The 17,732-nt window shown below is 40.5% G+C and overlaps 1 protein-coding gene across 5 annotated transcripts in view; it reads right to left on the bottom strand.

Moving 5' to 3' along the window:
* The window catches only part of DUSP16 (dual specificity phosphatase 16), a 91,876-nt gene that overhangs the window by 25,211 nt on the left and 48,933 nt on the right, over nucleotides 1–17,732 (bottom strand). For all 5 annotated transcript variants that reach the window (XR_002734535.1, XM_023226114.2, XM_023226116.2 and 2 more), the window contains exon 4: nucleotides 2,450–2,613. Coding sequence is in view for 4 of the 5 variants with exons in the window: in XM_023226114.2 (XP_023081882.1) it covers nucleotides 2,450–2,613 (164 nt within the window). In the remaining variant the exon portion in view is untranslated. The remainder of the gene's footprint in view (nucleotides 1–2,449; nucleotides 2,614–17,732) is intronic.

Consider the following 17,732-nt stretch of genomic DNA (forward strand, 5'->3'; position numbering starts at 1 on the left):
TACAGGCTTGAGCCACCGCGCCCGGCTGGAGATCTTTAGGAAGAAAAGAATCGTATTATTTCTCTTGGAAAGTATAAATCAGGAAGTTCAGCATCAGATAGGTTAGTTTATACTACTTGTAAAAAAGTGGCAAATCTAGTTCTAAAACTCAACTGGATGATGTTGGGGAATTCATGTAACATTTCTGGAATACTGATTTCCTCATGTAACAAATGCTGGTGGCTGACTAAATGATCTCTGAAATCCCCTGCAGCCCTAAGGCTCTTGTCAACAATGAACCTAGAGGTCAAATATACATTTCTTTCTTTATTATTTATTTATTTATTTATTTAGAGACAGGGCTTTGCTCTGTCGCCCAGGCTGGAGTACAGTGGCATAATCTGGGCTCACTGCAGCCTCCGCCTCCCAAGCTCAAGCAATCCCCCCACCTCAGTCTCCCAAGTAGCTGGAACCACAGGCTAGGGCCACAAAGCCTGGCTAATTTTTGTAATTTCTGTAGAGACAGAGTTTAGCCACGTTGCCCAGGCTGTTCTCAAACTCCTGAGCTCAAGTGATCTGCCCACCTGACCCTTCCAAGGTGCTAGGATTCCAAAGTGTGTGAGCCACAAATATAAATTTATATTCACTGCTTTCAAAGGTATCCAGCCTAACAGTTTATTCTTATTTCTCACCATCGTTGCAGAATAAAAATAAAAGTGTATACATCTATTTTAAGGGTGCTTCCTGACAAGCCTTCTATAATAACTCCTTGCCCGAGGTGTTGTCCTATAAACTTCCACAAACCCATTCTCCCTGCTGCAAATATTTCCTCTCAATATATCTACCTATGTATCCTGCTTAGTGCTGTGTATGTTTAGAAGCCAGAGTTAAAAAGAGAAAACTACTACTTTTCCCATCCTCAACTCCAAATTCTGATTTAACTGCTCTCACATTTTTTTAAACCAACATATTTGTTAAATCTGAAAAAGGTATAGAGCAAAATGAATGTGCCATTTAACTGAGTGTCGAAAGTAACAGAAATGATCTGTAACACAATTACTTGTGGAATGACCTGCTGATGGCTGGTTAAGGTTTACCAGGATTAAACAGAATTCTTAACTAGGAATTTTATTTTATTTTCTGATCTGAGGATTAAATAAACCATCTCCAGCTTTGCCCTAGGAAGGCATGGGACTTTAAGAAATTAATTTTCCTTTCTGTAACATAGCCTGCTTATCTCTAAAAAGAATTAATAATAACCACATGCTCAAAGGCATTGTGACCCCACCAGAAAGGCTGGGTACAATCATGAGCTATTAAATCTCACGTCGGCAGATCTCACAGTAAAAGCAGACATATTAACAACACAGTGTTGATGCAAAATTTTGAAGAGGCAGGAGTTTTAAACATACACATACACACACACACACACACACGCGCGCGCGAATGCCTTATTGCTACCCAATGACCTGATGATAGGGTATTTTTCTTCCTCCTAGGAAGCCTTGCCTTCCAGGTGCTAAAGAAAGCCAGTCTGGAAGCTTATTTTACAACCAGCCCAATTCTTCTAGTTACTCAAGGAAGAAAGTGTTAAGGGGTACTTCCTTTGTAGAGGAAAGTGGCACTTGTAAATCACCAATAGTTGAATTAAGATCTCTGACGGCTTTTTCAATTTATGGTGATGTAAATTAAGAGATTTTAGAGAAAAATCACTTTTCCACGCAGTAAGAGCACTGTTTTGTAGCATTACTAATTAAGAGCATACAAGCTGTGGAGTCAGATTATAGTTCTACTGCTGTTCTGCTTGTACTATTATATACAAAGGCCTCACTCAATCCAATGTGTTTCTCCATTAGGGCATGCTTTGTCCAGCAGGGCCGGTGTCTTTTTCATCAAGAATCCATGCTCTTCCCTCTTCCTTCTCAACCAAACTCCTCCAAAGAGCTTTAGCCCAGGGAGGCTGGCAGTGCATAGTTTCAGCCTTTGTCCTCACCATCTTTTTAACACCTTTCCCTAACCCCCAGCCAGCAGTCATCATGAGGACCTTCCTCAATGCAAGTCCAACCTGCATCCCTTTCTAGTGTGTTGCAATAAATAAATACATTTCTAAATGTGTGATAATCCAGGAAGTATTAGCCTTTCTAAGTGTGCCCAATTATTATAATAGATCGATTAATACCCTAAGAATATAAGGCTAACCTTCTGAAAAATCCTGTCCTACTTCAGGTCTCTCGGACCTATGAAGAACAAGAAAACATGACAACAGTTTAGGTTTCCTGTGGCAAAAAGTAATATCAAACAAATTAACACTCCAAGAGATGATGCAACTGTTACCTGGGGAGCACATTAAGAATGGCATAGCAGCTCCTTTCTGAGACTGGGGTGTGTTTCAAATGACATAATGGGTAACTGCTGTTTCTCCAGCTAACAATATAAACCCGGCAATGAAGGATATTTTCAAAGCACCCACCTTGTTGAGGACATCTCGCTGGCAGCCAAGATAAAGATTGGGAAGAATTCGGGTTGGCCCAATGTTGGCAACAGGTAAGCAAGGCTGAGAAATGCAGGTAGGGACTAGAGTGGATTTTCCTTCACAGAGGCCAGGGAAACAACGAGAGAACTCAGCAAACCCACCTAAGAATAAACATTATAAAATTATAAAAAAATTATGCCATGCACAAAATAAAAACCAGCCTTCTGTGAACTGCTCAGCTACAACAGTTTAAAACATAAAAACCGAACCCACGGATCCAAGTGGATATCATTGCACACCTATTCCTGGCTACAGCTGCTGATGCTAAGACTGAAGCATAATCCAGCACTAGGCTTGGCCTGTATCGCTACCATGTGGATAGGCCAGCCCTGAAGGCACTTAAAAATGACTCCTCTCTCTCAGACATTCTCTTCATCTTCACATATCCTACAACATTTGCTCCCCACTCCCCATGCAAACTTTTTTTTTGTGGAACATAAAGAGGATTTAAAGTTAGTAGCGAGTAACCAAGCCAATAATTCACAGAAACAAAATGGGGATATGAAAAATGAGAACTGAGGCTGAATGCAACTTCTTCTAAATAAAATTGATTGAGTCAAAAATTATTTCTACAATTAACTTTAAATCTTCCTACCATACAAATTTTTCATTGCAAAGGTATCACAAACATACTCCCACCAACAAACATTCTATCAAGTTCTGGAGATTCCCTGGGCAGTTAGTCAAGGTCTCCACAATTACCACTGACATCTGGAGAGCTCCTGTCCATCTCAGCAAGCACTATAAAGAAGTGCTGACAGACTAATTGCTTAGGGTACAGGAAGCCTTTGTGGCAAGATTACTGAACTTAGAATTAGAAGAATTCAGTTTTTTCTAGTCCTGTCCTTATAATGATCTGCTCTATGACCTTCACTAAGCCAGTCTTGCCACCACTCAATGGAGTGAAATCTACGTAGCCAAAGGAGGTGCTTTCACTGCCTCTGAGAAAAAAAAAAGAGTAAGGTTATTTGCTTTCCAATCTAAATATTCCTTGCTAGCCAAACCCAAACACAGGAACCAAACAGATTCTGATAAATTTTCAGATAAAAGCCTTGCTATCCAAACCCTCACTATTCACTAAGTCTGAATCAAGGAGATTTGGACGACAAGGGATCCTCATATATTTTTAATATTAAATTAAAAAACAAGGCAGGGCTTGGTCGCTCATGTCTGTAATCCCAGCACTTTGGGAGGCCGAGGCAGGCAGATTGCCTGAGGTCAGACCAGCCTGGCTAACATGGTGAAACTCTGTCTCCACTAAAAATACAAAAATTAGCCAGGCATGGTGGTGGATGCCTGTAATCCCAGCTACTCAAGAGGGTTAGGCAGGAAAATCGCTTGAACCCAGAAGGCGGAGGTTGCAGTGAGCCGAGATTGCGCCACTGCACTCCAGCCTTGGCAACAGAGCAAGACTCCATCTCAAAGAAACAAAAAAAACAAAAAACAACAACAAATAACATGTTAAGTCTTATTAGAAGATAGTACCTTTTTAACTGAGCCTTGAACAAGACCCTGAAATCTCACTAAAGTATTTGTCTTCATCTCCCTGAGTTACATTGTATTAGACTTTCTCCCACTTCAAGAAACATACAAAACATGCCCTTGAAAACTGCTAGAAGTGCAGGAAGTTGAGAGGGAATCATCTGCCCTGTATTGTGTTCAATTCAAGCATAATTCAGCCAGACACCTGCTCTACTGTCTAGGCTCAGTGCAGGGTCCTCAACGCAACCAGTTAGAATGGTAGGCAGTTGACAACTATGCCACCCGCAGAATGTACAAGAGCGGCCTGGCCTCCAGCATCACCAAGTGTCTGTCTCTATATTTTTTGACACAGAAGCAGTTAAAGCTCTTCCACTTACTGAAGTTCTTAAGGTAACCTGATAAGCAGAATACATGGATCCATCATAGAAATCACAAATTCCTTTGTGTCACAGGCCCTCAGGATCTGCACCTTACTGTTTCATGGTTTCAATTCTTTTTTGAGATGAATTTTCGCTCTTGTTGCCCAGGCTGGAGTGCAATGGCGTGATCTCAGCTCACGGCATCTCTGCCTCCCAAGTTCAGGCAATTCTCCTGCCTCAGCTTCCAGAGTAGCTGGGATTACAGGCATGTACCACCACGCTCAGCTAATTTTGTATTTTTAGTAGAGATGGGGCTTCTCCATGTTGGTCAGGCTGGTCTCGAACTCCCGACCTCAGGTGATCCGCCTGCCTTGGCCTCCGGTTTCATTTCTTACCATTTCCAATTATGACCTCCAGCCACACAAAACTCACTGTTATTTCACATTTCCATGCTGCTCTCTTGTCCAAGAATACCACCCTCACACCGCCCCATGCATGCACACACAGAAGCCATAGTACATACAGCACACACATGTGGGCACGCCCCCTGATCATACAGCAGAGGAAGTACGAGCACAAGCCCTTGTACCTGAGTTCCTGTCCCGGCTTTACCACTTTCTAGTTGTCTGATTTGTCAAGTTACTTAAGCCTTCTGACTCTTAGTTTCCTCATCTATAAAATGAGGATAATGGTCACACCTATCTCACAGAGTTGTTGAGAGAATTAGTTAGTATATCAAAAGTATTTTGTGCCTGGCATATAGTAAAGCACTCAGGAGGTATCTTTTTTTTTTTTTTTGAGACAGAGTGTCACTCTGTCGCCCAGGCTAGAGTGCGGTGGCGTGATCTCGGATCACTGTAACCTCTGCCTCCCGGGTTCAAGCGATTCTCCTGCTTCAGCCTCCAGAGTAGCTGGGACTACAGGCGCATGCCACCACGCCCAGCTAATTTTTTATTTTTAGTAGAGACAGGGTTTCACCAAGTTGGCCAGGCTGGTCACAGACTCTTGACCTCAGGTGATCTGCCCACCTCGGTCTCCCTGTTTTTTTGTTATAGTGATCAGACATTCAGTTATCTAGTGCCATCTGTGCGGCCTTCTTCCACCTTTGATCCGCAGTTGTTTAGCTACACCTCCTTAGGATTCATCTGAGACACAAAGTGGAAAAAAGAATGCCTGTAAGGTTAATTTCCCATAGTGTGCCCCAGAGCAATAGCGTCCTGAAAGAAGCTGACAGATAGGATAGCAGTCCAAAAAGTGAGAAAAATATTGTATATCCTAGCGCCCTGGGAGAGTCACAAGCACATATTAACTTATTAAAGGTTCTAAGAAGTATCTTCAAAGAAACTGGTTTCATTTATTGAAGTCTAGTAAGTTTCCCCAAACTTATCTGACCATGGAATTCCCCCTAAAATATATTAATAGCTAGTGGAATTCACACTTACGAAATGCTATGCTAAGGTCAAAGCGACTACTGAAATGTAGTCAATCAGAACTCCTATACCTAGAAATATAACCCACAGACAATCTCAAAAAAAGGGGGTCAGCCAATATTGGTATATGAGTGCCCACCGTTTAGAATTTATGCTTTTGTTTCTATTCATGTTTTGTTTCTTTTCAGTCTCTGTAAGTGAATAATACAGTCATTATTTACAGTGAGTTTTTTTCCCCAAGGTAATTCTTGTAACAATAAATGTTAAAGATTCTCATCATTCTTTGCTTTTCTTATACCTACCCAACCTAACAACTGACGGGCACTATTTTAATTTAATTGTATGATATTAAATTTTAATGTCATGTCTATTAACATGCAGTTCTGGTTTCTCTTTTTTTTTTTTTTTGAGACAGGGTCTCACTCTATGGCCTAGGCTGGAGTGGCATGATCTCGGCTCACTGCAACCTCTGCCTCCCAGGCTAAGTACATATAAAGAACTTAACACTGTCCAGTCCATAGTGAGTGATCCTCCCACCTCAGCCTCCTGAGTAGCCAGGGATACAGGCGAGCGCCACCACACTCAGCTAATATTTGTATTTTTTGTAGAGACAGGGTCCTTCCTATGTTGCCCAGGCTGGTCTCAAACTCCTAGGCTCAGGTGGTCCCCCCACCTCAGCCTCCCAGTGCTGGGTTTACAGGCATGAGCCACTGCACCCTGACAGTTCTGGTGTTTCTCTAAAGAACTGCCTTCATATATTTTTCTATTCTGGCTCTAAAATAGTTCATGGAATGGCTGTCATTTAAATTCAACAAAACGGCTTGGGCAACATGGAGAAACTCCATCTCTATAAAAAAAAAAAAAAAAAGCAAAAATTAGCCAGGCATGCTGGTGTGTTCCTGCAGTTCCAGCTACTTGGGAGGCTGACGTGGGAGGATTGTTTGAGCCCAGGAGGTTGATGATGCAGTGAGCTGTGATCGCACCACTGCACTCCAGCCTGGGTGACAAAGTGAGACTCGGTCTCAAAAAAATACATACATACATCCAACAAAACAATATTCCAGTAAATGTTCTCAAAGAGAAACCACAGAATCCAAGGAAATGCCACTTGAATTTCATTTTAACCTTATAAATGATTATTTTTATAAAGAATGTATGTAATCCTAGAACGTACTGAACGCTTACTGTGTGACAAACACTGCTCTAAGCACTCTATAGGTATTTTACACACTCTTATAACTGCCTTATGAGGTAGGTATTACTACTAATCCCATTCATAGATAAGGCTCAGAATCACATAATATAGGCTTAGAATCACGTAACATAATAACTGGAAGAGCCAGGTTATAAGTCTACTTTTCTAAATCCCATGGAATTACCTTCAACTCTCCCTTGGATGCAGGGACAGCCTTCCTGATAATATTCACGGGGTCCTGGCCTCCCAGCTGTGACCAGGCTACATGGTCCTCTCCCAAACTGATGGAAGAGCCTTGTTTCCCCAAAGCTATATTGCTCAAAGGCTTCAATGAGGGAGAAGAAAGAAGATCTGACAAGACCAGAGAAAGGAGAATCTCTTTAAAGGCAATTTCACATGACACCAATAACAAAGTTTACAGATGAACTAGATGAAATGTAACTATGGTCACTGATTTGTTCATGACCATTTACAAGTTGCTAGTAAAGCTGAGGCCATGTCTTGGCTTTCAGGTCACCCCCTACAGAACAACTTTCAGAGGAGACGCAATTCTGCAATAATCATAAACTGAGCCATCAGCCAGGCCGTCTGAGGTCCAGCTCTAGCGTGCGTTAGTACAGTGATCCTAGGTCACTTTGACTTCAGTGGACCTCAAAAGTAAGTGTGGCTCTAGAAAGTTCTGAGACAGAGAACAGAAACAAAGGAGAGAAAGAAACCATTGTTCAGCCTCAAAACAAAAGAGCCAAACATAACCACAACACTACACTGTAAAACACATTATAAAACAAAAAGAAGCTTTTTCAACTGATATCTAGAACAAACTCAAACAAACAAATATTTTAAAATATTTAACAGATTTAGCTGCAATCAGAACATTCATTTAGTGTTCAGTTTGGCTTGAAATGTCCCAAACTGGCTCCCAGTCACTTCCAGAAAACACCACCTCGGCCAGAGTACATTTTCACTGATCTTTATCTATGACAGTGTTCCACTCTGCTGACATTCTCCTTCATTGACAGTTTTTTCCATTCACTGACCTTTCATTCACTGCTGCACTCTAGTGACTCCAGTTTCGTTTCATTAATTAACAACAGATGAGACACTGCCTGATTCCCTTGAACCTCTGAAAACTATCTGTGGCCTCACCAGCAACTCAGTTTTGAAACATGTTTAAAATGTCCTTCTTCCTTTCCTAAGTTCTCTTACAAACAAGATCTACTTCAGAAGGAAAGCTCAATCATGCAAACTTTCTGCTCCAAATGGCTGACGGAGACGGAGAACGAAGCGTCCTCTTATCTGCCCTCGTCATAACTTTGTTGTCCCAGGGACTCCAAGCTAGATTCCATCACAAGACGTAACATCGTCCATTATCCGCTAGTTACTGTGAAAAGCAGTACCGAAAAACTGATAAGCTTCTTGAAAAAATGTGCGCATATTTTTTAAAGTTGTCTGAAGACTTGACTCGCTGTCCAATCTTGCCAAGTTTCTCCTGTTCCTAATTTTACGCTGTTTATCATCTGGGAATGCAGAAAACAGAGTCATAGTAACCTACATGTGTTTCCCTAACACGGACCTAAACCTAAGAATGACTGTGCCCCCTACTCTGGAAGTATCTGTGCTAAGAGGAAGGAAGACAAATACACAGACACTTCCAGCCTGCTGAGAAACAGGGATGGGCAGTCTCTGAAGGCAGAGAAGCGTCTTGGCCTCCACAGCTGTGGGTGCACAGGCGGCCAGACCGCAATGCTAAAACCCATGTTTCTGTTTGTCAGTCTTCCATAAATCCAACCAAAAGAATGCATGTTTACAAATAAAAACATAGATACTACTTCCGACACAGAAAACATGTGGTACAGCTTCTAAGGCATTCCTGATTTCGATAACACCTTATCCTAATTCAGCCATGAAAACATTTTCCCTTAGGAGCACCTCCTTCACAATTCCAATCATAAATACGATTTTCTGTAAAAGCAAATGTGAACCACCATTCCATTTTGGGAGGGAAAAATCTGCCACGCAAAATAAAATACATATAACAACTCTACAAAACAATTCTAATTAGTCACTCTTTTTTCTTCCCTCTCACCCATGCAATCAGTTATAAATCACAGTATTTTCTTAAAATGGAAGTATATTTACATAATAAAAGTAGGACTTCACTGTGGCTTAGTGATATTCTTAAAATGTTTTTAAGGCCAAAGTTCTAAAAATAGATCCCTATCCTTTTAGCAATTCCATGACTTTAAAGATGGTTTCCTGCAGGGAGAGACAGAGGACCTTTCCACTCATGCCTTCATTTAAATAGGGAACAAGTCACTAGAGATTTATCAATTGACAGAGCCGCCTTCAAGGAAGGCAGAATCAAAGAGAATTGCCCTCCCACCCTATATTGTGAATGGATTCCATGGTTATACAAAGAAATAATACTGATACAAAGCTCTACTTTATGGATACATTTTTCTAAAAAGTCATATGCAAATTTAACTTTTGTATTTTAAATCATCTGCATATAGTTCGTATGGCTGCACAGTTTTGAACTATGCAGTTAAATTCTTGTTTTTTGTTTGTTTGTTTTTGGAGACAGAGTTTTGCTCTTGTTGCCCAGGCTGGAGTGCAACGGCACAATCTCCGCTCACCCGCAACCTCCAACTCCTCGGTTCAAGCAATTCTTCTGCCTCAGCCTCCCAAGTAGCTGGGATTACAGGCATGCGCCATCACTCCTGGCTAATGTGTCCGGCTAATTTTGTATTTTTAGTAGACACAGGGTTTCTAAATGTTGGTCAGGCTGGTCTCCAACTCTCAACCTCAGGTGATATGCCCGCCTTGGCCTCCCAAAGTGCTGGGATTACAGGTGTGAGCCACCATGCCCAGCCATTAAATTCTTTTGTAGTTCTCACACAGTTTAATTATTTTGTAAAACAAAACTCCCTTTTTGTAACATAAACACAATCCTTTCAGTTGCTTATTTTAGAATATATGTGAAAAACTTGAGCACACCTTCACCTGTAGAGGACAGTTCTCTCTTCTCTTCATACTGGAAAGAAAATCTGTTGCTTTACGATCACACAAAGGAGACAACACTAACATTAAAAATGGAAAATAATGAAAATGTTTATTTTGCAGTAAAGTACTTTAATTGCTCGTAAGAGTAATTCTGTTATGCCTCAGTCTGACATGTCTGATTTAGGCAACTTTGTTCTCTAGACACTCACAAATAGACTAAAGTATGGTCACAATTCTTTCAGGATCAGCAGACAGTAAACATGGAGAGTTGAAACTAGTTGAAGAAAAGAAAAAAAAAAACCAACATAATTTCATACCCCTAAAGAAAGCAAACAAAATGTGTAACTAATGTTTCAATGTAGACACTGTGGTCTGGCTAAGCCAAGCCACACAGGTTTGGTAAATTACTCCTAGGAAGGTAGAGAGCGTGACATGTTTTCCACAACATTAGCAGCATTGCATCTATTTCCCATATAGCCAACTCTCCAACTAGCCGTACTAAAAAGAAAAATCCCAAATGATGTAAAGCATTAATTTAAAGCTCTCATTCCATCCACCCCTATCCCACCCCTATCTACTGGAGCACAGACAAGAGTGGATAGATACGCGTTTCTCTTTCAGGAAGGCTGACAAGTAGCCTACATCTCACAAAACTTATCCTATAAATGACATCTTCAAAAAAGCTCACCCTATATTAAACAACTCTATCACCTGACACACTTGGGAAATGGGAAATTCTATCTAATTTTGGTAGTTAAGACATATAGAACAGTTATGACATACACAACAAAAGAATGAAAAATTTTCAAAGCACCAGCAGACAAATCACTAAACACTAAAATTATGCAACTTGTAATTTCTTATGACTCAGAATGTCCAGATCTTATAACTAAGGATAATAGTTAAATCAATTCAATCGGCAATATTCAGATGTGTTATTCAAGAAGGACAAGTTCTCAGAAGATATAGAGTGATACTATTCTGTTGATCTTTTAAAATGGCAATACATAATTATGTCCAGAAAAACTCCTCTTAAAACAAATGCCCTGAAACAAAGATTGTTCTAAAGAGTGCAACCAGAATAACCAATCAAAAGGAATACAGCCAGAATCTATCACGTGGCTGAATAGAATTAACAAGCTCTGTAAGTAGGAGAGCCAGAGTCACAGACTCTCCCTACTGTTTTCCTAACACATCTGTGCTTTCCCGCCTTTAGGCTTTTGAAAATTCAACCTTTCCAATCCATTTTGTATTTCCTTCTAAACTACAGGCAGGCACAAGTTGCACCTCGTCTATAGCAGTATGTTCCCAACATTTTTAGCATGATCAACAAAATACATTTTACACTCAAACCCTCTGAACACCTACACACACTTACCACTAAGACAAAAGTTTCATGATACTATCTTCCCTAATTCTGTTTAAAAACAAACAAAAAACTTCCTTGACCAGCATATCCAGACATGGTCTTGCTGGCTTAGAGGCTCTATAAAATTTATACCAATCCTTTGGCAGTATCTACCACTGACCTAGTAACTGTGAAATAACTGTGTATGTGTTGTGACCTGTCTTACTTCTCCAGCTATTGTGAGCTGCTGATGGATAAGAATTATGTCTTATACTCCTTTGTAATCACCTCAGCATTTAGCATAGTGCCTGGCACATAATTAGAATTCAATAATGTTTATTGAATCCTTCCTTGTTACAATGAATAGCTGTTGATGGACATAAGTCTTGTATATTTTTGGTGTTCCAAAGGATTTCCTGATTCCATTCAAAGCCAAAAGCTAGTTGGTGTGGGTGGGGGCACAAAATCTGCTTCCTATTCCTAGACCACAATGCCCCAGAAGACTCTCACGGTGAGCGGGGAGGCACAGGGCAAGAAAAAAATATTTTTTCTTCTACTACAGGAAAAAAGATAAAATTGGTGAGTGCCACTTTGGTTATCCAAAAGCAACACTGAATCCTTACTATGATTCCTCCATATCCACAGGACTTTACATGAAAGGGAAAGAAAATTTTTTCTGATGCCCCTAAATGGTGCAGGACTCCATAACAGTGTGGAGAGTCCCGTAATACATCTCCATCCATGGCTCGGGGACTCAGGGCACATCCCATAGGAAACCAACGAGACACCAACTACGATTACACCCCAGATGAGGATGGTGTGGCTGTTGGACATGTCTGTAATCATCATCAAAATGGATAATGAAATGAGATTATCAATAGGGGAAACGATGAGTCAAGAGGAAAAAGGAATACAAGTCTAGTGTCTGGAGAATGATTCAAGAATAAAATCTGACGAACTTGTAAACTGTCCATGAATCACACTATACAGCTCACTTCTCAGGCTATCCATGTGAAGCGCAAAGCTTTCTAAGCCAGCTAGCCGCAGGCTCTCCCCTAAGACCGCTTCTGTATATTCCACTCTGTCTAGTCCTCCTCTCTGGCCAACTACACACTTTGACAAGAGATCTCACAGAGCAGTGAGGGAGAAAGGGATAACTGCGTTTCACGTATAAGTTCAAAAAACATTTAATAGCACCTACTATGAGTTTGACATAGTGCTAGGTAATGGAACAGTGGTGACCAAGACAGAGGGCCTTCTCTGGAGTTGACAGTTTTATGGGATAAACTGTAACCAAATAATTAGATGAATAATTAACTAATTATGGTAGGTGGCCAAAGGCATATGGAAACCAACTTTGCCTGGTAGCTAGGGAAAGCTTGACAACTACATTGAATCTAGCAGGAAACACCTAGGTAAATAGCAGGGAGAAGAGCCCAGGGCAGAGGAGGGAGCCTCTGTGAAGGCCCAGGGTGCATGATGTTGTAGGTTTAGAGCAACAGGGAGGAGGCCTAAGGAGCTAAGGCAAAACAACTACTGAGGACTTCAAGTGGCACTGGATGAAGTTAGCAAAGCAGGCAGAAGCCAGCCACTGCGGGGCCTTGTGAATCAGTTAAAATTTTTGTAATTTATCTTAAGAGCACTGCATATTATTGATGCATATTAAACTGGGAAGTGATATAATGTGAATTAGTTTAAAAATACAAAATAAAAATGTAACTTTGGCTGCAGTGTGAGCAATGGATTAGAAGGTGGCAAGACACAGCATGTGAACGGACCAGTTAAGAGGCTCCTGGAGCAATCTGGGGGAGGAATAACGTTCAATTGACTTCATGGTAGCAGGAGACCAGAAAACCAGACAGACCCAAGAGGTTGGAAGAGAGATCTGGTGACTGAGAGATGACAGGTGTTGCAGCCATATCTCCAATAGCTCACAACACCCATCACCTTAAAGTACAAATTCTTCCTTCTGATTTAAAGAGCTTACATAATTTCATCTCATGTCCTCTCAATTCCCATTTCTCTCCTTCACAAAAAATCCACTCTGGTCTCCTCGCTGCCCCTCCAAATCTATGTTCATTCCTGACATTTTTAATCACGTTCTCTTTCCGCCTCAGAATTTGAAGAACCCTCCCTACCCAAATCTTACTCATCATCTTTCAAGGTCTGATTAAAATTCCATTGCCCTAATCAAGTCTTCCCTGACTTCTGCAGACTACACTGAATCATCTCTTATCACTGTATCATACATTTTAGCAAATGATCATACACTGCTCTTTGTTTCATCCACTTTAGGTGCATTTCCCCAAATTAACCACTAGATTTTCAAGGGCAGGGGCAAGACTTTTGCTTTTCCAATATCCTCACCCCCGAGAGCCCAGTCCAAGGCACAACCATGGAAGTACCCATCAAACATTGAGAGGCTGCGTGAGTGAAAGGGCTGAAGAATATGCTGGACCTGGTGTTTCTCTAGACCACACAGCTGCCACAACTGGGGCAAGGGAAGATTGATGTCATTGTTGTCATCTGGGGTGCTTTTGTTTGGTTTGTGCACAATATCAGGATGGAGAACCAAGGGACTATCTTTAATCTTTAGTTGGCTCTCTAGTCTGTTTGTTTCAAAAGACAGTCTCAAGCATATGTCTTAGCCACTGGTAGCTGGGAAGAGACATGACCGACTTTCCACACTGGCAGATAGCACTCGGAGAAAAGATGATCCAATTTAGACGAATTCATGCCTACTGAGACTCAGAAACAGAGCCAGAAATACACAGCAGCCAGTGAGCAAACAGCACCTTTTCCCCCAGCTTTACTGAAGTATGATTAACAAACAAACATTTTATCTATTTAAGGTGTACAGCATGATGATGTGATACACATATACACTTGGAATGACTACTTTACCTCACATAGCTATGCTCTTTTTGTTGTGGTGAGAACACTTAAGACCTACTCTTTGAGCAAATTTGAAGTATACGATACATTTATTGTTAACTATAGTCACCGTGCTGTACATTAGGTCTCTAGAACTTACTCATCATGTAACTGAAAGTCTGTACTCTTTATGCAGCATCTCCCCATTACCCCAGTCCTCCAGCCCCTGGTAACTTCCGTTCTACTGTTTTTATGAGTTTGACTCTTTTAGATCCACATGTAAGTGATACCATGCAGTATTTGTCTTTCTGTGTCTGGCTTATTTCAATTAGCGTAATGTCCTCCAGGTTCACCCATATTGTTGCAAAATGGTAGGATTTCCTTCTTTTTTAAGGCGGAATATTCCATTGTGTGTGTATGTGTGCATATCGCATCTATTTTTAGTCTGTTTTCAGTGACTCTCAGTCACTGTAGTTTTTTAGACACAAGAGCAGTCAATTCCTTAATAATTGGTATACTTGGACTGAAATCCACTAACTTCAATCTCATTGACCAAATGCTACAGGATTCGAAATGGAATTACTGATGTTTCCCTTCTCCAGACAAAGAAGAAGAAATACCAAACTAGATAACAGAATTGATTATAAGAGCACAAACAGCAAAATCTGTAACCAGGGAGATCAGGTTCTATTATACTTGCATGAGGAAGGATAGTAATGAATTCCATTAAACCAAAACTATACATTTATTACACAGAACGGTTATCAGAATCTAGGTCCTTGTTAAATTGAAAATGTGTAAAGAGTCTAATACATTTTTGTTCACTTGTAGGTCTAACTACAATAGTAAATCCAACTCAAAACAAAGAAATGATTTGGTCTTTAACCATAGCAAACATTAATCGAAGACGTTTGCTGTGTTAATAAATGGAGTATCCTCTACCCTTATTCACAGCTATACACCAGCATAAAAGAGAGTAGACTTTTACTTGATGATCTCTTCTGGCTAATATAGTTTAATGCTTTAAAAAATTTATATACAGCATATTTTTATAGATTGCTATATTCTATAAAATATGAAGAATATGATGGAAATTCTCAAAGACTGAGAAAGAGCTATTACAAAAAGAGCCTTTCAGAATAAGCCTGATCTGAAATGCACACCCTTGATTCCCAATCTAGCCTCCTGACAAAATTCCAGAAGACTGGAATGTCTTGTGGATGTGGGCCTTGGGCAGCGAGAGCTTGGGAGAGTCACTCAGCAGCTGTTATTTTCCTCATTTGTAAATGAAAGGGCTGAAGTCTGTGGTCCATTTATGGTTTTCTCCCCCAATCGCCGTAGGGTTATCCTGTACCGCATCACAGGACAGAAAGGAGTGCTGTGGAATTAATAAGCCTGGTGGAGCCCTTTTGCTTTTACTCAGGCTATAACCGGGGAGAGAGAAGGACATAGTAGAACAGCATTTTTCACATGCAGGTTGATCTTTATTTCTACTAAATTAACCCATTTACTCTCTTTACCGTATGTCAGCATAAAATAAAAGCCCAAATTCAATCGTTTTCCTTTTTTTCACATGTATTTACTTCTAATCTGGCGCTCTCAGAAATAGACAAGTAGAATAAACTGATACATAGTGACTAGGTAAAAGCCAAGCAACAAGCTTATTTTTCAGAGAACTAGTTTTCTGCAGGTTGTTGAAAATACCAAAAAAGGTTGCTCAATAAGTCAATGTTGGCAACTCATTTTTTTGGTTTTCAAACTCATACTGCTAAGTTTCTTATTTTTTTAAAGGATAGTCTTTTAGACTATTAATATAGAAATTTGACATCCGTTGTCTAACACAATCCTCATAATAAGGCAAGCGTTACTATCTCTTTTTAGGAGATGAAAAAATACAAGATAATTCAGGTTAAATGACTTATCCAAAGTTGCCATAAGGAGCAGAGACACACACACACACAGAAAACACAGGCTACAGCTTTGACCCCATTCCATTGTTCTTTCCAGCTTAAAGGGATTTCCCCAGTGCAGATGTTAGATCACCTAGGGAATGGGTGTGAGCATGGCACTAAGTTGACCAGAAGACCCTGAAACCTTCTGCAGATGCAGACATAGATGCTGTGTTCAGGTAACACCTTTACTACTAGGACCTAGTTTTTCTTCCCTCCTGCTCTTTTCTGATCCTTTTTCTTTGGTTGATATCTAAGGTTTAGCAGTAACATGAAAGGCATTACCAACCCTTGAAAATGGTTCCCTTTTTGGATTCTCCAATCCCCATCTCTCCCCTTCCCCTCAATCTTAAATCTTATATCTGCAGGAGAAAAAACAAGGACAGGCCCGGCACATGGCATAGAGCATGGCTCTCTTTAGCTCTACCTTGTGTAATTTCTTTCTTTCTTTCTTTTTTTTTTTGTGGAGACAGGGTCTCACTCTGTCACCCAGGCTGGAGTGCAGTGGCACGATCACAGCTCACTGCCGTCTCAAACTCCTGGGCTCAAGTGAGCTTCCCAAGTAGCTGGGACTACAATTATAATACCACCACACCTGGCTAGTTTTTTAAATTTCTAGTAGAGATGAGGTCTCTCTCTCTGTTGGCCAGGCAAGTCTCAAACTCCTGAGCTCAAGTGATCCTCCTGCCTCAGCCTCCTAAAGTGTTGGGATTACAGGCATAAGCCACCACGCCTGGCACCTTGTGTAATTTCTATACCCAGATAACCTATTGCTCCCATGAAGTTGGTCTTCTCTGCGTTTATGACTTTTTATTACAAGTTCAAAATATAGTTTAGCAGACACAAAGGACTTTATTAAAAAGAAAAAATGTATAGTTTATTCTGTCAATATTTTCTTACAATTCTAATTATTTAACATACTTAAACTTTTCTGAAATATTCTCAATCGAATTATTTTCAAATTATTAGAAACCCAGTAATTTTTTTAGTCAAATAGGAATTATAGCATTTTTCCCTTACAAAAGCCCATCCTAGTTATAAAATCATTATTATGATACATTGATGTCACACCCATTTTGTTACTCTATTAATATGCTTTTCTTTTTTTTGAGATGGAGTTTCACTCTTGCTGCCCAGGCTGAAATGCAACGGTGCGATCTCAGCTCACCGCAACCTCCACCTCCCGGGTTCAAGCAATTCTCCTGCCTCAGCCTCCCAAGTAGCTATGATTACAGGCATGCGCCATTACGTCTGGCTAATTTTGTATTTTTAGGAGAGACGGGGTTTCTCCATATTGGTCAGGCCGGTTACGAACTCCCGACCTCAGGTGATCTGCCCACCTGGGCCTCCCGAAGTGCTGGGATTACAGGTGTGAGCCACCGCGCCCGACCAATATGAATTCTTAAGTCTTAATTTCAAAGAGGGTTGTGGGGAATATACGCAGGTCTTTAAATTGTATTTATTCAATAACTGACTTCAAAGTTGAAAAAAAAGGGAAACAATGGTTTGCCATTACCTACCCATTAATGGTAATAGAGAAGTTTTTCTTTGCCTTTTTTTTTTTTTTTTTTTTTTTTTTT

The sequence above is a fragment of the Piliocolobus tephrosceles genome, chromosome 10 (assembly GCF_002776525.5).
Source record: "Piliocolobus tephrosceles isolate RC106 chromosome 10, ASM277652v3, whole genome shotgun sequence".
NCBI classification, from domain to species: domain Eukaryota; kingdom Metazoa; phylum Chordata; class Mammalia; order Primates; family Cercopithecidae; genus Piliocolobus; species Piliocolobus tephrosceles.